We start from the raw sequence: 21,403 nt of genomic DNA, 5'->3' as shown, positions 1-21,403 counted from the left end.
CGCGCCCATTTGAGCGGAGAGGAACTTTCCCGCCTTTAAATGACAGCAGTGCAAAGAGACCGCCTAAAAATGGCGTTGCCCTGAGTCGTTATCCATTCGCCCGCTTTACTTCTCCACAGTGAGAAGGACAAGCCACTTGCTTCTTGTCCAGCTCGCAAGGCAACGCTGACAGGAAGGCAAAAAGCGGTGAAATCGGCGGCGGCGGCACAGCCGCCAAACATCTGAGAAGCACTGGCAACTTGCCAGCGGCTTCTCGCCAGGGCTCTCAGCGCTCATCGAGCCTCCCAGTGGGGGGGACGGACCCCCCCACCTTCGGCTCGCAGCCGGGTATGGCCTCGGAGGCCAGGGACCCCAGGCTGTGTTGCTCCTCGATCAGAATGGTACCCTCTGAGGGAAGAGGCTCCCGAGGAGATCTCAATGGGGTGGTGCCCGCGGAGGGCAGAGACCCCTCTGAAGAATTTTCATAACCTGTAGCAAAGACAAAAAGAGAAAAAAATTAAACAGATACAATTTATTACTTTAAACACATTTTAAACCATTTAAAACACATTTTAAACTCAGTAGGCAAAAACTACAGTCTCTACACTTGGACTGAGTTTTTAAAACTGAGCTCTTGGGGGCTACTAGGGGCGGTGCCTGCTAATTATTTAAATTAACCCAGTCTCTACCAATAGGATTGGATTTTAACCCATGTTGGACTCTCCTTCCAGTAGCACAGGAGAACAGCCATTATTTTTACAATATTTTCTTCTTTATTTTCCTGTATGTTCTGGAACCTCAGAAAGAAAGCAGCATTTTCAAGTTCCATGCTAAGTAAAGCTTCTTCCATATTTTTAATAGTTGTCAACCTGTTAGTTTCTGTTTCTTGCATTTTTGCCTCCATCTTTTCACTCTTCTCTTCTATTTCTTTTATTTTTTGCTCATTCTTTGATAATGTTTATTGAATAGACTCTATTATCCCATCCATTTTGACTACTCTATCCTCTACTCTTTTAATATTACCCCTCATATCTTCCATGTTTTCTGTCATCTTTTCGTAATTTTGATTGATTGATTGCTGCATCCTTACCATGGATTGGAATGTAGTCACTGAAGACATCGACATTTTACTACATTCTAATCCAAAACTGGCAAAAAGCCAGTTTTAAATTAAATATTTTAATTTAAATATAACCAGAATATAACTCCAATTAACCATATACTTCTATTATATTTATTTAAACTATTTCAAAAAAGAGTTGCTATGTGTCAGGTTTGTCTATTAATATCTCTGCCTCTCTAATATTGAATAGTTAATGTAATTAAAAATTAAAGATCTAATAATAATAACAAGCAAGCAATCTATCACTATAGTAAGTAATAAAGCAAATCAATCAATGACAGTTCATTTCCAAAGCAATGTTAAATAAAGTAGCCAATAAATAGTTAAGTAATTTTCATTAATTAGGTTTGCTCAGTACTGTATTTATATTAACTTTATATTTAATAGGGAGTCAATTTTAAATGAATATCAGAAGAGGAAAGAGAGAAATAGGAATTAGGATATACCTAGACAGTTTTATATTGATTATTAAATAAGATCAGTTTTGAACTCTTAATGTTATTAAGTTAGTTAAGAACCCAATTGTCTTCTAATTAATGTATCAGTCTGACCCAATCCTAAATTAATTCAACAATGTTCCTGAATGCTCATCAAGTTGCTTATAGTTCTAATCCGTTTATATCCAAATTAATAAACCCGCTGAGCTGGTGATACTCCTTTTATTTTCAGCGTGGGGCTTCCGGTTTGCCCAGTCACCTCCAAGTCTTCTGTTCTTTCAACTTGCACAAAACTTCATATACATTCAAAAAAACCACCGTGCCCTTTGCTATTCAAACAGCTCATCCGGAATGATTCCCAAGTAGGTCTAAATCTGGTATTAGGAGGAGGGAGTCTGTGGCTGGTCTCCTATCTCCGATCTCCGATTTCCGATCTCCAATCACCCGTCTGCCATTTCAACTCTTTCTCCTCACCCATCTTTCAAGTCCTCACTGTTCCTGATGAAATGCAATGACTGCTGCGTTGCCCCGATCAAATCAAATACAATCAAATCAATCCAACCAGACAGCATCAAGGGCTCCTCTCTCCAAGTCATTCTACTATTACCACCTCTCACTCCGAACCTTTCCACAAATCTGCAATCCCCATCGTTTTAGTCCCTTATTTGGCTTATTTTGGCTGTTATTTCTTGCTTCCCTTTTAAGTATAAGGCAGCTGCATCAGCTGTGGTCCTTTTTTTTTTTCCAATTTTTTAAATTATTTTTCTTAAAATAGACAAACATACTAACAGACATTAAACATAAAGTGGGGGTGTATTTCCCCCGCTTCTTTTGAAAGTATACATTCAAATACAAAAGAAGAATACATAATTGAATATATGTTAAGTGTTAAAATTCTTAATATATTGCTAATACGTAACCTAATATAACTTAGTCGTCAAAGAGTACCTTTAATGTAGTTTTAGCTACTGCACAATATGCCATAATCATCAAAGAGAACATTTAAGGTAATTACAACTACTATACATATATAAATCAAACTACTTAATATGTTGGTTATACATAAACTAGTATATCATAATCATCAAATAAGTCAACTGCTATACGTATATAAGCTAAAGTTCTTAATGTGTTACTTATACATATACTACTATATCATGGTCATCAAAAAATACATTCAAACTAATATTAATATTATCACCTAGGCAAAAACCAATACAAAAAATTGACTAAAAATAAATTTATATATCTTATTTTTTCTTATCTATCCATTTATAAACATTGTTCCATGTTTCATAAAATTTGGTATCTTCTTGATCGTTTAATCGTCTTGTCATCATGTCCATTTCAGCGCATTCTAATATTTTAAATATAACTTCTTCTTCCTTGGGGATTTCCTCCCCCTTCCAATTTTGCGCATATATTATTCTAGCCGCAGTTAATATATGTATAATTAAGTAAAGGGTTTCTTTCTTGTAGGTCTGATTGGTGATTCCTAATAGATAGAATTCCGGGGTATTATCTATATCTTGGTTTAGTATTTCTTTTAATATTTTCTCTACCATCTTCCAAAATATTTTAGCTTTAGCACATGTCCACCATTGATGGTAATAGGTTCCTATATCCTTCTTACATTTCCAGCATAATGGGGATGTTTAGGAAACATCTTTGCTATCCTGTTTGGTGGGAGATGCCATCTGTAGAACATTTCTCCCATGTATCTATGTCTATTTCCTTGCCAATATTTCTACACCATCTTATCATAGTATCTTTTAAAGTCAACTCTATGTTTTTATGAGCAATGAGGAATTTATATATTTTCCCTATCATTTTTGTTGAATTAATAGTAATTAAATTGCTCAACAAATTTTTACTTTTATTAAAAATATAAAGAGTTTTATCCTTCTGATATCTAGATCGAATCTGGGCATAATGCCACCAATCTATTATTATCCCTTCTTCTTGTAGTTTAATCCTAGGTTTTAGCTTCATCTGGTCATTTAGTAGTTCTTTATATCTATAAGATATTTTCTTGTCTTTTATGGACTTTGGATGGGTTATCGCTTCTAGGGGGGCAAGCCATTCTGGGATATTTAAGAAGTGGTTTTTCTTGATGTCTTTCCAAACTTCTAGCAAATACTTCCTTAATGTATGCCTTTTAAAATATGAGTGGTTTTTTTCCTTGTCGTACCATACAAATGCATGCCATCCAAGCATGAGATCATGTCCTTCTAAATTTAACATTCTTGTGTTCTCTAAAGTTATCCAATCTCTAATCCATGTTAATGCGGCAGCCTGGTAGTATAATTTCCAGTTTGGAAGGCCAAATCCTCCTCTTTCTTTGATATCTTCTAGACAATTTATTTTTATCCTTGCTTTTTTCCCTTGCCATATAAATTTTTTAACTAAATTTGTCAGTGTTTTAAAAAAGATTCCCCCTGGATTTATTGGAATTACCTGGAAGAGAAATAGAACCTTGGGTAAAATATTCATCTTAATTGTTGCGAGTCTTCCTAAAAATGATATTTTCAGGTTATTCCACATTGCTAGATATTTTAAATTTCTGTTAACAATTTTATATAGTTATCATTTTTTAATGTTATTGTTTTCGCTGTTAGATTTATCCCTAGGTATTTTACTTTTTTAACAGTCTTTATTCCAGAAATGCTTTCTAATTTGATTTCTTGTGCTTTGCTCATGTTTTTAGTTAAGAAGTGTGTTTTACTTTTGTTTATCTTTAAGCCTGCTACCTTTCCATATTGTTTAATAGCTTGCAATAAGGTAGGGACTGTTGTTATCGGATCTTCAATTATAAACGTTAAATCATCTGCAAAGGCTTGGACTTTATAATTTTCATCTCCTACAGTTAAACCTTTTATTTTAGGATCCGCTCTTATTTTAATTAGTAGAGTTTCAAGAATCATAATAAATAGCAATGGTGATATAGGACAAGCTTGACGAACTCCCTTGTTAATATCAAGTTTTGGTAATTGATTGTTATTCAATATTATATTAGTTGTTTGTTTTGAGTATATAGTGTCTATTAAATTAACAAACTTTGGGCCAAATCTCATTTTATTTAATTGCATTTTTATGAACATCCAATTGACGTTATCAAAAGCCTTTTGGGCGTCCAGAAACATTAAGGATGCTGTCTTGCCTGGGTATTGTTCATAATACTCTAGTGTGTTTATTACTGTTCTAAGATTATTTTTAATTTGTCTCCCTGGTAGAAACCCATTTTGGTCTTGGTGTATTATTCCGTTTATAACTCTTTTAAGTCTGTCTGCATAAATAGCAATGAATATCTTGTAATCTACATTTAATAATGATATAGGCCTGTAATTTTTAATTTTTTCTGGGTCTGTGCCTGGTTTATGTATTAGGGTTGTTAGTGACTCTAACCAAGATTTAGGAATTTTTCCCTCAAGTCTACACAGATTTAAAGTTTCTAACATGTGATTTCTTATTGTTTCATTTTCTATCTTATACCATTCTGCCGGTATAGCATCTGGGCCAGTGGCCTTGTTGCTTTTTTGTTTTTTAATTATTGTTAGGAGTTCTTCCATTGTTATTGGTCCTTCCATGGTGGCCTGTTGGTCTTCTGTTATTTGTGGTAGTTTTGAAGCTTGTAAGTAGTTAAAAACTTCATCTTTGCTAACATTATCTTTGGCATATAAATCTTTATAGAAATTGTACACAATATCTGCCTTTCCTTCTGTGTCATATTTTATTGTTCCGTCTTTGTCTTCTAATTTTTTAATTAATTTTGATTGGCTCTGTTTTCTAAGTTTATATGCTAGCCATCTGCCTGGTTTATTTGCATATTCAAAGTAATGTTGCTTTGCTCTTTTGATCTTTTCAGTTATTTGGTTTTGTTCTATAATTCTAATTTTATGCTTAGTTATATTTATTTCTGTTTTTAAATCTCTATTCTTAATGTGTTGTTGCGATAAAGATTCTAATTGTTTTAATTCATTTATTAATTGTACATACTTTAATTTCTTTTCCTTGTTATATTTTGCTGTATAGGATATTGTTAATCCTCTTATATAAGCTTTGACTGTATCCCATAAATTCTGTGGAGTAGTATCTGAAGTTTTGTTGATTTCAAAAAATATTTTTAGTTCCTTTTCGATCCAATCCTTATATTTCTTATCATTTAATATATTTCTATTCATCCGCCAATTATTCTGTTTATTATTCATTCTCATAGAGACCACTATTGGATTGTGATCGGCCCATGTGTTGACGTCTATCTCGACCTCTCTTATTTGTTCTGCGACCATTTTTGGTGCCCATATCATATCTATTCTCGTCCAAATTTTATGGGGGTTGGAGTAGAAGGTATATTGTCTCTTATGAGGGTGTCTTTCCCTCCAAATATCATTTAATAATAGTTCTGCTTTCATTTTTTGGAAAGTACTAGGTAGCAAATTCCTTCTTGTTTTTTTACTTTTTTTCCTTTTTTTATTACCTCCCCCCCCTGAATGGTCTAATTGTCTGTTCGCAATAGCATTAAAATCACCTATTATTAATGCATTTTCAATAGCTAGGTCTATTATTATTTGATGTAAATTTTTATAAAATGTCATTTGATCTTCATTGGGGTCATAGATAGAAACAACAACTAGAGGTCTAGGTTCAATATCAACTTGTACAATCAATATTCTACCCTCATTGTCCTTATATATTTGTTTGGAATTTATAGAATTCTCAACATACATCACTACACCTCTTTTTTTTTTATCTGCTAATGCAGCGTACATTTTTCCAATTTTGGGATTCAACAGTAATTTTTGGTTGTTTTTTTTAATATGTACTTCTTGTAATATTGCAATTTGAACATTTTGGTTTCCGATTTTAGAAAAGATTTGTTTCCTTTTCCTTGGTTCATTAAGTCCATTAACATTTACAGAAAATATTTTTAAATCTTTACTTGTTGTCATTTAGTAGGTTTTTTGGTTTCTCGCTGAGGTTGAACTCTTCTAGCACCTTGGTCCTGCTCTATTAGTTGAGCAGTAGCCCCCAGATCTTCTTCTTGCTGGGTTGGTAATTTTTCCCCTGGTTGCTGTTGAGCTAGTTGTTGTTGGACCACTTGTTGTTTATTTGTATGATCCAAATGGCTGATACCACTATTTTCAAAAAATACATAGCTTGTTCTACATTTTCCAGTTTGTATCTTGTAGAACGCCATGTCAGAGAAAGACCTTGTGGAATAAGCCAGCGGTAAGTGATATTTTCTTTGATCAAAATTTTAGTTAGAAAGTGATAATCTCTTCTGCTTTCTCTGACACTTCTTGGAACTTGTTTTAGTATTTTTATGTCAACTCCTTGGTGTTGAGGTTGGGAGTTTCTTGAATAGTGGAGTATGTCATCTCGCAGCGCTTTTCTTGTGAACTTGATGTGTATCTCTCTCGGGAGGTTGTGGCGACGGATGTAGCTATTCGAGATTCTGTATACTTCATCGATTTCTTTCAGTAGTACTGCAGGATCCTCTTGGAGTATTCCTCCAATAGTTTCCGCCATAGTCATTTTTAAATCTTCATCTTTTTCCTCTTTTATATTCTGAAATCAAAGTCCATACGAAGCTCGTTGCATCTCCAGCTGAATGATTGATTCATCATATCTTCTGTATCTTTCATCAGCTCTCCCTTCAAGGTAGTCCATTCTTTTTTCATTTTTATCAGATTTCACTTCAACTTTTTTGACTCGGTCATCACTTTCTTTCAGTGTTTGTTGAATCTCCTTTATCTGGTCTTTCATCTCACCCATGTCAACTTTCAATTGGGCCATCTCCGCTTTGAATTCTGCCAAGTCTGCTTTTATAGCTTCTCTTTGTTGTGTTGCATCCTCTTTTATGGCCTCTCTTTGTTGAGTAGCATCTTCTTGAGATTTAAACATAAAGTCCTTCAAAGTATTTAAAGTTTCTTGTAATGTTGCGAAATTGGACTGCATTGTTTTATCTTTGTCTTTGTCCTTGGTAGACATGGTTAACACCTGGTGCGACGGGGAAGAATGCGGTGACAGTTGTGGAGAGGGAGTTGTTGCTATAGTTTGTTTTTTAACCGTTTTGACAAAGGTTGAAGTACTTGACATTATCAAATTGAATCCACTATTTCAAATTTAGATTAGTTTCAATTTATATGTAGTAAAAAGGAAAAGAATTACTATAAATTCCAAATCTGTTCAATCTATTTTGTTAACAATTTCCCTTAAAATATGACTATATATGCCAATTCAATTACCAACAATTACCAACAAAATTATTATTATTATTTTTAAAACTTTAAATATGCAATGCCAAAAAGAACAGGTGTAAAACTTTAAAAATAAAAAAAATAAATGAAAAATAAGAGTTAAAAATAAGTACTCTGGTAGAAGGACAAAGTAGATAAAGGAAAGAAAAAGTATTAGCTATTCATAAGAAATAAGAAATAAGAGAGAGCATGTAAAAGAAAAATTATGGAAAGAAAAAAGGAGAAGGAGAGAAGAGAGAGGAAAAAATTGATAAAATTAATAAGAGAAGTGAAGAAAGTTGTTTTAGGGGAAAGAAAAAACAAAAAGGAGGTAATATTTTAATTTAGCTAATTAAAATAGAGCAGGGAACCAAGGTTTGTTAACAATGCATATGCTTCAAATCAGATTTCTTTTAAAGGTAGCAGTGCACAAAAAAAAGAAAAAAGAAAGAGAAGAATCAAGGAGAGATCAGAAGAAAAAGAAGAATAGTTATTCAGGAAACACAATATGAATACTGTATACTTATGTTCTTCTTATCGGTCCAGTAGTTGTGCTAGAGAGTAAAGATGTAAATCCAAGTATCAAAGAATAAGGTTATGATTAGTTCCAATTTCAAGTTCAAAGGGAAAGTCAAAATGGTAGTTTTCTTGTGTTTAAAATGAAGTCAGTTTATTTTCCAAGTTTAAGATAGAAGCAGAGAAACAAATCCCAAGATGGAGTCAGGTTAAAATTCGTACAGCAAGGCAGATGTTAAAAAATTCTCAGCAAATAATCCAAGAGCAATCAGCAAATAATCCAAAGAGACTCAGCAAATAATCCAGATAGGTTGATCCAGGAGTAAATAATAAAAAAAAAAAGGTTTCAATTCCTTCTATTATCCATTTATTTTGTAATTATTGAATTATTTCATTGTTGTGGGAAAAAAACAACAAGATGAGAAAAAAGGCAGCAAGACTGTGTTCCTCTGCTATCAGAATCTAAGCCCGGAACACTATATTCTTAGCGATCTGTCAAAAACAAATTCTAGTCACCCTTACAAATTTCCTTTAGCAATTTGAATTTTCTAAATAATCATATCAAGTTTGAATTATTTTGTTAATCCATAAAGTAAAAAAAGATATCTTTAAGTTCCAAAGTTCGAAATGGAAAAAATGAAAGTGAAAAGATTAGATCCGGCTGTTATTTGCGGATGAATCCACAAAAGGAAAAAACTTTCACCTTCGCCTTATTGAAAAAACTTTCACTTAGAACTTTCACGATCAAGTCTTCTGCTTTCAAACACGAAACAAAAAGAGGTTTTTTTCTTTACCTTAGGTTTTTTCTTTGATGTATTCTTTTTCGGTCCGATTGCTCTGGATACTTTCACTTCTTAAGCTTTTTCGTACTTCCCACTGGGTGAGGGGAGAAAGCGCTGGCCGATCCTCCTATGCAGAGAGGATCGGTTCTCCCGTCTCCGAAGCTGCGGGTCGATCCGCTGCCTCCGGAGTCTCGGCGACGGCTCCTCGGGCAGAGGGGAGCCCCCTGTTCTGGGATCGGGCCATCCGAGCCCGATCCGATCGCAAATGCGACCTTCGGAGGGGGCAGAAGGGGTCTCAGGACAGAGCACTGTCAAAGAGATCCCGCTGCGGTCTCCTCCAGATCGGAAGTCTGCATCAGCTGTGGTCCTTAGGGTATTTCTGGCTTTCTGGGGGATAACCACAGATACACGGGAAGTTCCTCTTTAAGTTGTGGAGGCTCTCCAAGCTGCAACTCAAAAGCAGAGAACAGCCCTGGAGTTCACTGGAGGCTGCCTTGCCATGATGCAATGTCAAGTTGGAAGTAATAATAATAATAATAATAATAATAATCAGGACTTTTTAAAAATGCTGCGGGATGTGGGACAAATTGTTAAAAATTGGGACTGTCCTGCCCAAAAGTGGGACATCTGGTCACCTTACCTAAAGGATCAGAGTAGAGGAATTATAGGGCAAATATAATTTAAAAATTATGTGCTATTCTGGACACTGTCTCTCAAGTCTAGATTCTAATTTTGGAAATAAAAATGTCAAGGCTGTTCTGCATTCTCACCTATTACTTTGTCTTCTAGTTTCCATTACTGATTTTGCGATGGAAAACAATTTGTTGAGAAAATTAAGAGAAAAGATGAAACGTCTCATAAAGGAGGTAAGAGAAAACATTTGTTCATACGCTGTCACAGTAAATGTGTGATGGAACATATAGAAATTTTAGGCAGGTAGCTAGGTAGGGATAGATAGATAGTATAGATAGAGAGAGACAGACAGACAGACAGTCAATCAGACAGACAGATAGATAGAAAGAACAGTAGGTAGTTGGAGAAATACAGATAGATAGACAGAATATGAATTGTGATTTCTGTTTATCCTCAGTTGACCGTTTAGGTTTTTGTTTTGACCTTTGAAATACATTGTTAGCTTGCCTTAGCAACCCAAGAAAGCCAGTTTGGTATCGTGGTTAAGGCATCACCCTGCGCACCCAGAGACCGGCATTCCTTGCCCCACTTTAGGCACACAGCCAAGTGGGTGACCCTGACCCAGTCACCTTTTCTTACCCCTAGAAAGGAGGCAACACCAAACCACTTCTGAAAAATCTTGTTAGGAAAACAGCAGGAACTCATCCAACCAAGACGAGACTGGACTTTCCTTTTTGTTTGTTTGGGGGGTTTTTGAAAAATTTTAGACCGTAATCCAAGACGTTTCTTCAGTTTTGGAAGAATAGTAAAATGTTATTTTTTTCAGTAGTGTGAATTTCCAGGCATGTGTCAAAGATTAGATGGCAGAGATATAGTTGGTAGCCCAGATTTGAAGAGGAAACAATGTTTAACATCAACCCAAGTCATTTAGAATTGTTGATAGGAAAATTAGTGTCTTTAATCACTGTCAATTTGCTTTTTAAAAATAGGGTATTTTCTCTCTGGAAGAAGAAAGTTCGAGACTTCCTCTTCTGGTACAAAGACATGCTGAGGTATATAATGTATACTTGTAGCTCACCTTAGAATATAATTATGAGAAAAATGAAAATAAATGATTTTTTCACAATTGGTAATGGCTAATAATGCATGTGCAGCATATTTTATGTAGTATATACCGGTATGTTCAATTTATATTTCTATTGCATATATGAAATCCATACACACATCTATACAGACTAGTTTATTTGTAATTTCTCTGAAAGAATGGCAATTATCAGAGCTGATGCTAATTCTTGGTCGGTTCCTTCTTTGCTACATTAGCTAGTTTCTTTGGCCACTTACAATACCAATAGCAGTGAAATAAAATTTAGATGATTCATAATTGTTTTGAACCACTGTGTTTTACATTTCCTAAAGAAATTAACTAAGGCTACTTTTTTTCCTAGCCCAGCATAAAGTTGCGTTCCCATCAGGTAAGCAATCTAGTACATGAGGAACCTGTTGAGTGTGCATGACCGAGACATAGTTCATATCATAAAAAGAGGGAGGGAAAGCCCAGTGTAACTGATTGGGTAGTGAGGGGTAGCAAGTGGGCTGCTACGGAAATATATTTCTGACTTATGATTTATTTTGGCTTCTCTAGATTTTTCAGACAAAAGCGGAAAGAGCAGATGTTAATTTGAAGAGAGTGAGCGAGCAGAGTTATATGTAAGTCTTCACATAGTTCATCAAATCTTTGCACAATCCTATTAAGTTCACCCTTTCTGTATGACATTTATAATTTCATAAGGTACTTTTAATGTGTATTTAATAAAAATTGAATAAAAAGGTTGATAATTCAAGTAAAAAAAAACCCTAGGGGCTAATTTCTCTCTGGTCTTCATTATTTGCAGAAAGACAGTGGAAATTTCTAAACTCCTGAATGAAAAACAAGAATAAGGGGAAAAAATTAATGAACTTGTAAAGGAAAATAAGCAACTTTGCAAAGAAAAAAAATGAAATTTCTGAAGAGTTTGAAGAAAAGTTGAGGAGGTGAGAAAATTTTTGATAGCAACTCTGACTTTCTCGTTGTTTCTTCAATATTTCAATTACCGTATTTTTCGCTCTATAAGACGCACCTGATGATAAGACGCACCTAGATTTTAGAGGAGAAAAATAGAAAAAAAATATTTTGAGCCAAAAAGGGGAGAGGAAGAGAGGAAGGAGTGAAAGAAGGGAGGGAGGGAGGAAAGAAGGGAGGAAGGAAAAGGAAAGCAAGAAATGGAGGGAGGAAAGGAAGGAAAGAAAGAAAGAAAGAAAGGGGGAAGGGACAGGAACAGAGGAAGGAAGCAAGGAAACTTATGAAAGGGGAGAGTAAGAGAGGAAGGACTGAAGGGAGGGAGGGAGGGAAGAAGGTAGGAAGGAGAAAGAAAAGAAGAAATAGAGGAAGGGAAGGTAAAAGAGAGAAAGAAAAAGAGCAAGAAAGAAAGCAAGAAAGAGAGAAAGAAAGAAAATGAAAGAGAAATTAAAATAGAGAGGGGGAATGAAAGAAATGGAAGGAGGGAAGGAAGGAGAGAAAGCAAGAGAAAGAAAGAAAGAAAGCAAGAGAAAGAAAAAAGAATGAAAGAGCAAGAGAGAAAAAGAAAGAAAGAGAAAGAAAGAAAGAAAGAAAAGAAAGGAGGGAGGGAAGGAAGGAAAGAAAGGAAGAAAGAAAGAGAGAGAGAGGGAGAAGAAAGGAGGGAGGGAAGGAAGGAAAGATAAACGGGTAGTGTGGGGAAATACCGGGGTAAGACCTGAGTTTGATACGTGTGAAGGGAAGCCCCCTTTCCCTCTCTCTCTCTCTCTCTCTCTCTCTCTCTTCTTCTTGAGAAAGAAAGAAAGAAAGAAAAGAAAGGAGGGAGGGAAGGAAGGAAAGAAAGGAAGAAAGAAAGAGAGGGAGAGAGAGGGAGAAGAAAGGAGGGAGGGAAGGAAGGAAAGAAAAACGGGGAGTGTGGGGAAATACCGGGGTAAGACCCGAGTTTGATACGTGTGAAGGGAAGCCCCCTCTCCCTCTCTCTTTCTCTCCCCCCTCTCCCTCTCTCTTTCTCTCCCCCCCTCTCCCTCTCTCTTTCTCTCCCCCCTCTCCCACTCTCTTTCTCCCTCTCCCTCTCTTTCTCTCTCTCCTCCTCTCTCTTTCTCTCTCTCTCCCCCTCTTTCTCTCTCTTCTTCTCACTTTCTCTCTCTTGTTTTCTTTCTGTCTGGGCAGATGGCTTTGCTGACCGGAGAAGCCAGCGATCCGGGAGTCCGGGACTGTGTGGCTTTGCGCCATGGGGCGCGATCCGCCCCCTCTCCTCCGCCGCCGCCTTCTGCCTTGGGGCGCGATCCGCCCCCTCTCCTCCTCCGCCGCCTCCTGCCTTGGGCGAACAATTCGGGAGTCCGGGACTGTGTGGCTTTGCGCCATGAAGAGGAAACGGCTCCGGCAGCAGGGAAAAGTCGGCCGTTTTCTCTTCATGGCGCAAAGCCACACAGTCCCGGACTCCCGAATTGCTCGCCCAAGGCAGGAGGCGGCGGAGGAGGAGAGGGGGCGGATCGCGCCCCAAGGCAGAAGGCGGCGGCGGAGGAGAGGGGGCGGATCGCGCCCCATGGCGCAAAGCCACACAGTCCCGGACTCCCGAATTGCTCGCCCAAGGCAGGAGGCGGCGGAGGAGGAGAGGGGGCGGATCGCGCCCCAAGGCAGAAGGCAGCGACGTTGGAGAGGGGGCAGATTGCGCCCCAAGGCAGGAGGAGGCGGCGGAGGAGAGGAGGCAGATCGCGCCCCAAGGCAGGAGGTGGCAGAGGAGGAGAGGAGGCGAATCGGCCGGGCAATAGGGCAAGGTGGAGGCACCGTGGGGAGGCAGGGGCGGCCGCGGCTCCCTTTACCCCTACTGCCACACCTCCCCGCCCCTGCCCACCTCCCTGCGGGCTGGCAGGGGGATGGGGAGCCCGTGGAAAAGGGCACGCACGGGTGTATTTGGGGGTGTGCGCAGTTTACGGGGAACGCTGGGCCAGGCAGCAGCTAGCCAGCCAGCCGAGGGGATGGCACTGCCGAGTTCGCAGCCTCCCCCCCCTCCCTGCCTGCATCTTCGCTCCATAAGACGAGGCTGATTTTTCAACCTACTTTGGGAGGGAAAATCTGCGTCTTATGGAGCGAAAAATACGGTAGTTTTTATTTTAAACAAGTTTTACAATTTGAATAAAAAAAACAAAGGGGGCTAACTTCACTCTGCTCTTGATATTTTACAGGAAAATTAGTTCAGATAAACAAGAGGAGATTGAAAAAATTATAAAACAAAATGAAAGTCTCAGCTCAAAAATTAAAAAATATGCCATCGAGAAAGTAGAGCTCCTCCACGAAAATAATGAATTAAAAGAAGAACTGTAAAGGTGAAAAATTTTTACTTTTATTTTATTTATTTTATTTATTGGATTTATATGCCGCCCTTCTCCAAGGACTCGAGGTGGCTTAGAACATATAAAAACAAATACAATACAAATACAATAGCAAATCCAATTAAATTAAAACTATAGAGACAATCTAAAACCCCAATTATGTTAAAAATCAGTCATACCCATTCAAACAACAGCCATACAAACATTTGGTCGGCCAGGGGGACTGAGATCTAACTGTCCCAAGCCTGGTGGCATAAATGAAGTGGGGGGGGGCAGAGCGAATCTCCAGGGGGAGCTGATTCAGAAGCCCCCACAGAAATGGCTCTTCACCTACGCACCACCAAACGACATTGTCTAGTTGATGGGACCTGGAGAAGGCCAACTCTGTGGGACCTCACCAATTGCTGGGATTGATGCGGCAGAAGGTGGTCCCACAAGTACCGCCAAGTACTGATGCCATGTATGGCTTTATAGGTCATTACCAACACTTTGAATTGTGTCCAGAAACCAATCACCAACCAATGCAATCCACGTAGTGTTGGAGAAAGAGGGGCATGTCTAGGAATGCCCATGACCATTTGCACGGCCACATTTTGCACAATTTTAATTTTCCAAAGACTCTTCAAAGGTAGCCCCATGTAGAGAGCTTTGCAGTAGTTGAATCTCAAGGTGATAAAGGCATGAGCGACTGTGAGCATGAGTGATTGTGACTGTGCCACAGCTGAAAGATGATGGTTCCTTCCCCCCCAGAGTAATGGACCAGCAGATGGAAGTGTTCTCTGAAAGCCCCCTGGGTCCATCGCACCTGGGAAGGAATCACCTAATCAGTTCCATCTCCCTGCGGAGGAGGATTGAAGCCTTTAAATCAAGCCGTAGCAGAAAATGATCTGACTATGACAAAGGCAACATATTTAAGACCCTTAATTTCAGATCATTGCTCAACTGCTCTGTGGGGAATACCATGTCAGGAGCATGCCCCCCTCATGAGTTGCACCCTAAATTACTTCGCTCAGGTCCCTGGTTGCCATGGTGGCCATAAACTCCTGCACCAATCCAGAGGATTCTCTGAGCAACAGGTTAATGTCCACCAAGACAATAAGCTTGGGGAACTCCACTGCCAGCCCAGCTACCTCCTCGAGTAGCGCAGGTAGGGCTGTTGACATGCAGCTGGGAGGTAGGTACATGAGCAACAAGCCCACCTGAACCCCTAGGTCCAACTTCACAAAGAGGGACTCACAACCCGTAATCTCAGGAGCAGCGAACCTGCGTGTGCTGAACGTCTTTTTTGCTATAATAGCCACTCAGCCCACCTTCCCTGGGGTCGTGGCTGGTGCCACACCTGCAACCCAGCTGGGCACATTTCAGAGAGAGGGACTCCTCCTTCTGGGCCCAGCCAGATCTCAGTAACACATGTCAGGTCAGCCTCCTCATCTAGGAGTAAATCCTGGATGAGGGGAGCTTTATTTACAACTGACCTGTCATTGAATATCAACAGCCTGAGCCTAAGGTCCGAGATTCGCTTGTCGCCAGTACCCCGAGCTAAGCTCATGGGGCCGGAACAAGGGATCGCTTTCAAGCAGCGAGCTCTTGTTCCCCGAGAGCAGCCTACCCCATGTCTCCCAACATATCTGCCTCTCCCCAGCAAAATCAGGATATTCCGGGCCTGTGCTACCCTAGATATGGGCTCCTCCACTCCTCCCACCTCTATATTGCAAGAGGGCTAATATCTCTCTGGTCCTTATATTTTACAGAAAAACGGCAGTAATGGAAGAAATTACAATAGAAAAAGTACAAATGAAAATTGAAATGGAAAAAATCACATTCCAAAAAATGGATACAATTGATAAAAATGAGGAGCTCTGCCGAGAACATTACAAATTGCAGTGGAGGTGAGAAATTTTTAGATAGCCACCAGAAACTACAGAGGAAAGGCTCGTAAGTCTTCACATAGTTCATCAAATCTTTGCACAATCCTATTAAGTTCACCCTGTCTGTATGACATTCATAATTTCATAAGGTATTTTTAATGTGTATGTAATAAAAATTGAATAAAAAGGTTGATAATTCAAGTTAAAAAAAACCCTGGGGGCTAATTTCTCTCTGGTCTTCATTATTTGCAGGAAGACAATGGAAATTTCAAAACTCCTGAATGAAAAATAAGAATTAGAAATAAAAATTAACGAACTTGTAAAGGAAAATAAGCAACTTTGCAAAGAAAAAAATGAAATTTCTGAGAAGATTGAAGAACAGTTGAGGAGGTGTTTTCGTATGCGTCGAGGAATGTAGACGCTACGCTGAACACTGAACGCTCCTCAAATTATAAAAAATAAACATTGGATTTTAAACCCCATTGAACCTCTTGGAGTCTCAAATAAATTGGACTAAGTAAAAAGCTAAAACTTTGGAACCTGGAAATACCTTGGGCTTATCGGAGGAGAGCAGAAACAACCGGAAAACAGCCTGCTTTCCATTCGGAACTGTGAGTAAACAATAAGTTAATTGGGGGAGGGAAATGGCGGAGGCAGTTGGGGCAGAACTGACAGAGAGAATGGACGCTTTGATTAAAACTTTTGTTATGGTCGGTCAGCAGCTAAAAGAAATGCAAGATGTGGTGGCTAAGACTGAGACCCAGCTGCAAAAAGTGAAAATAGAACAGCAAGAAGTGAAAATAGAACAGCAAGTCCAGGGTATTAGGGTTTTAAAGATAGAAGAAGGAAGGGAACAGGACCGCCAATGTATAAATATGCTGGAATACAGATTAAGAAGAGCAAAGTTACGTCTGAGAGGATTTAAAGCAGATTTTGCTGATGGCAGAAATATGATCCAAAATATTCAGCAATGGTTTAAGGAGTATAAGATTGAAATTCAGGATCATCAAATAGAACGTGCACATTGGGTTTTTGGAGCGCGAAGAGACGGGAATCAACGAGACATCGTAATTAAATTCCTCTCAGAAAAAGCAGCTGAAACAGTCTACAAAGAGTTAAGGAAAATTACTAACGTTACTTTTAAAGGAGCCCCGATCCAGGTTTTGAAGGATTTGTCGGTGCAAACTTTGCAAGCTAGGAGCCAGATTTTCTAATGACATTAATTAAAATGATGCATTTTGGAGATAAATTTAATAATTTTATAGAAACTATATATTCAGGCCAACAGCTAATATAATAATAAATGGAGATAAGACAGATATAATTAATATTGAAAAAGGAGTTAGACAAGGTTGTCCAATCTCTCCGCTACTATATATTTTGTACATTGAAATCTTATTGAACTTTGTGACAACAAATCCAGATATTAGAGGTTTGAAAATTAAGGAGCAACATTATAAGACACAAGCCTTTGCTGATGACCTAGTCTATATCATACCATTAAATTCGGGATTGGAATTGTTAAGGGAAATGGAAAAATTTGGAAAAGTAGCGAGGCTCAAAATCAACAAGGATAAAACAAAGATGTTAACTAAAAACTTGTCCAAGAAACATATAGAGGAATTAGAGGAAAGAATAGAAATTAAATCAGTTTAAAAAGTTAAGTATCTGGGGATTTGGTTTACAGCCAAATGTACTTCGACAAAAAAAGACAACTACCCAAAATTTTTAAAGGATATCCAGAAAGATTTAATGAAATGTTCTAAATTACAAATATCCCTGTTAGGGATCTCAATAATTAAGATGAATGTACTTCCAAAGGTACTTTACCTATCTTCCTTGATGACTTCAACCCACCTCACATTTCCCAGGAAAAAAAAAACAAGGAATATAAAATCTTACTGGAGAAGATTTGTCCAATGTCAGCTAAGTTATGGCATGCGCTGCACTCTTTTGGACTATTTTCAACGGATCTTCACTGTTGATCATTTTGTTTGCTTGGAATCAAATCAGCTGTATGTATAAATTGATATAGAGAAACATGTGTATCTGGCATTGAAAAGCCAAATTGAAAGCTGGACATTTTGAAGGTGAAAAGGAATCAACCAAAATCAGGATTGCTTCCCTGACTGCAACATTGCTAGCATAACAGTACAGCCTTTGTGGAAGGGAAGTGCTGCCTTATGAGGAGAGTTCTCAGACTTCCATGGCCATCTCACAGTTATAAGCCGTGGTCTGGTCTTGCCATGACCCTGGAATTTGGGTGCCAAACTTTAATTAAAAAGTTGAAATTGGATTTCAACTGGATTTCAATTGAAGGGCCATGAAATTGCCCTTTCAGCTCTGAGCTTTGCAGTTGAAATCCAATTTCAACTTTTTAATTAAAGTTTGGCAGCCAAATTCCAGGGTCATGGCAAGACCAGACCACGGCTTATCCAGGGCCACAGAATATCTCTGTTGCTTGAACTGGAGTTCCCAGCAACTAAAGAATGATCTTTGGACTTGATATTTCCTCCATTTAATTTGCCTCCTACAGGTACTTAATAAAGCTTGAAATCTCCTTATGAACTGGTGTGTTTGTTTGGTTTTGATTCTCAAAAAGCCATTCATTTGGCAGCTGGCCATTGCCTGACACTTGCACACACACACACACACACACATACACATACACACACCACAGAAACATATCAGATTTATTTACTTTGAATAACAAGGTAAATTTACAAGTCTTCAGAGAGGGGTGGCATACAAATCTAATAAATAATAATAATAATAATAATAATAATAATAATAATTATTATTATTATTATTATTATTATTATTATTATTATCATTACAAACAAACCAAGGAGCCACCCACACATTTAATGTTCAGAAGCAATTGTGCCAAGAGAACAAGATCACTGGTAAACCAGGCTGTCACCAGAAATCCATTGTATCCGTAAGGTACCTGGGATGGACCACCAAAATGGATCTGGCCTTGCATAGGCAGTCCAAAGCAGGCTGCAGCACTACCAAACCATCAAGCCACACCGTGCCAAGGATAGGAAGCTTTGCTTGCTTTCCTACGCAGTAACCTCCCCGGCTGAGCAAAGATGCTGGAGAGGAGCACAAGCCCCTTGCCACTTTGTCTGAAAGGGAAGAAGCCAGGCTCTGCTCACCCCTCCTGAAATGGAGCACATCATCTCCATGCCAGGAGAAGCCTTCCTCCCAAGTCATTTTTCTAGAAAGAAGAATTCTGGGCTGGCTCCTGGTTTTACAGCCATGACAGCTGGTATTTGGGCACCAGCAAAGAAAGCCTTCCGTTCCTTTCATTCTAGGTTAAGCTGAAAGAAAAGAGCCCATAAGGGACCACATAATGCTATACTACACCTGCCAAATGACCTCACCTAATGGTCTCATCTACTTTTAGTATTAAAAGGAGCAGGAACAAACCCTGATCACTCAGACCATGCTATTCATGTGTTCACACAGTGCTTGGAAGCTTTGAATTTTGGATGAGGGGAATTTTGTGGGCGTGGCTTAATTTGTAGAAGTTGCTTGTCGGTCATATAACTGGGTGGGAGCGGCTTTGTGGTGGGGTGGTTTGGTGATTATTTGACTGGGTGGTCATGTGACTGGGTTGGGGTGGTCAACTTGACATCACTAACATCAAGGGTTAGTTAGGGTTACGGTGTCTGACCTCGCCTCAAAGAAATACAATTTCCCTATTTACTATTACTCAGCATGCAAACTAGGTTATTTAATCCTATGTATATATGCCTTATGTAGACTTACATATTACATACAGGCACACAAAAATATACATTATCTACTATGTGTACTGTATGTGCATGTACACGTGTGCGCACACACACAAACACACCTCTTCTGAAACTATGCCGCTGGCGACTTACCGCCGGCGAGGGTTGCGGCGTGGGCCGGGGAAGGAGGCCGCCATGTTGGGGCGGAGCCTGCAGCCCCCACGTCATCCCCGGGGGCCGCAGCGTGGCGTTTGGGTGCGTTGGTCACCCACTTGACCGGGCAGGAGGGAGGCAGCCCTATAAAAGGGGCTGCCTCGTGGCACAGTGCCTCCTGTCTGCCGGCGCGGGACATCTCTTGCCCCCGATCTCGCCGCAGGACGGACCGGCGAGGGGGGGACCAGCGAGCCTTTTCTCCCCGACGGGAGGAATGAGGAAGCGGAGGACGGTGCCCTTGCGAAGCCCCTGGGATTGATGGCATCGCCAGGGGAAGCTCGGGTTTGCGGGGGGCGGGGGGCGGCGGCATCCAGCACCCGGGAACATGCTGTTCGCCGGGCGCCCATCAGGATGGCGACGTCGCCTCTCCTTCATCGTTGCCGGCAGCGTGCAGGACGGCGCCGGCGGGAACTTGGGGGATTCGCTGTTTTTTGCCTGCCGGGTTTTCTTGCTTGGGAAGGGGGGAGGGGGTCAGATGGCTGCCGCGGGCCGGCACCCCCCCAACTTTGTATATATGGCGGCAGGGCGCACGTGGGCTGCGACGGCTTGCCGGATGGGTTTTTTATTTTCCAGGCCTCTGTGCCACCCAGGCAGGTGAGCCAGGGCTCTCGTGGCCCTGCGGGCTAAGCGCCTGGAGCGTTTTGGTGTGGGGAGGCCGGGGCGATCACTAGGGAGTGGGCGACAGCAGCAGAGAGGCCGATCGCCCTTCCTCCACGTGGCTGGACTTTGCGCGGCGCCGGGGGGGGGGTTTCTTGCCTCCCGCCGGCCCCCTCCCCCATTAGCTCTAGACAGGCTGACACTGAGTGGGGCCCCGTTTCCCCTGGTGGAGGAGAGGTTGACATGGTTGTTGCTTCTTGCCAGCATACATTAGTACACAGCGTTTGCGGTGAGCCGCCCCGAGTCTTCGGAGAGGGGCGGCATACGAATTTAATAAATTATTATTATTATCATTGTTATCATTATTATTATTATTATTATCACGTATAAATCTGTTTTTAATGGTAGTGATCAGTAAGGCGAAGTTGTTTGGTTCGCTGAAACCCACAGGATTAATTTGGTAGAGACATGGCAGCCTGGATTGAGGACGGGGGATTTATTAATTGGTCATAAAATTATAATTGGATTGTCTCCCCCTCCCCCGCATTTCCGGACAAAGGAGTAATTTATCGATTATAATGCCAATATTGAGCTATTTATTCCCGATTAATTTTGCATATATATAATATGGCACCCAGTTATTGGATAAGATGCATTTCATTCTTGACTGATTTATTGAACAATGAATTATAAAAACAAATAATTAAAGTACTAATTATTATTACTCCACTAGAATCAGGAGGACCTTACACTGGAGATATGGATTAATACAGTGGTTGATGGATCTAATTCCTCCCCTTTTAGGAAGCTTCAGCTGAGGAAGTGGTTGGATTAATTGAACCTTCAGTTTTATTTAATATACTATTAATTTATTTTGTTAGTTTAAT

The 21,403-nt window shown here is 39.7% G+C and overlaps 1 protein-coding gene across 1 annotated transcript in view; it reads right to left on the bottom strand.

The window, feature by feature from the left end:
* Positions 1-265: 265 nt before the first annotated feature.
* The window catches only part of LOC139165374 (mucolipin-3-like), a 40,911-nt gene continuing 19,773 nt past the window's right edge, over positions 266-21,403 (bottom strand). Inside the window, exon 13 of the mRNA XM_070748564.1 lies at positions 266-468. Within this exon, the coding sequence (XP_070604665.1) occupies positions 266-468 (203 nt within the window). The remainder of the gene's footprint in view (positions 469-21,403) is intronic.

The sequence above is a fragment of the Erythrolamprus reginae genome, chromosome 3 (genome assembly GCF_031021105.1).
Source record: "Erythrolamprus reginae isolate rEryReg1 chromosome 3, rEryReg1.hap1, whole genome shotgun sequence".
NCBI classification, from domain to species: domain Eukaryota; kingdom Metazoa; phylum Chordata; class Lepidosauria; order Squamata; family Dipsadidae; genus Erythrolamprus; species Erythrolamprus reginae.
This window is presented reverse-complemented; position numbering and strand designations above follow the sequence as displayed.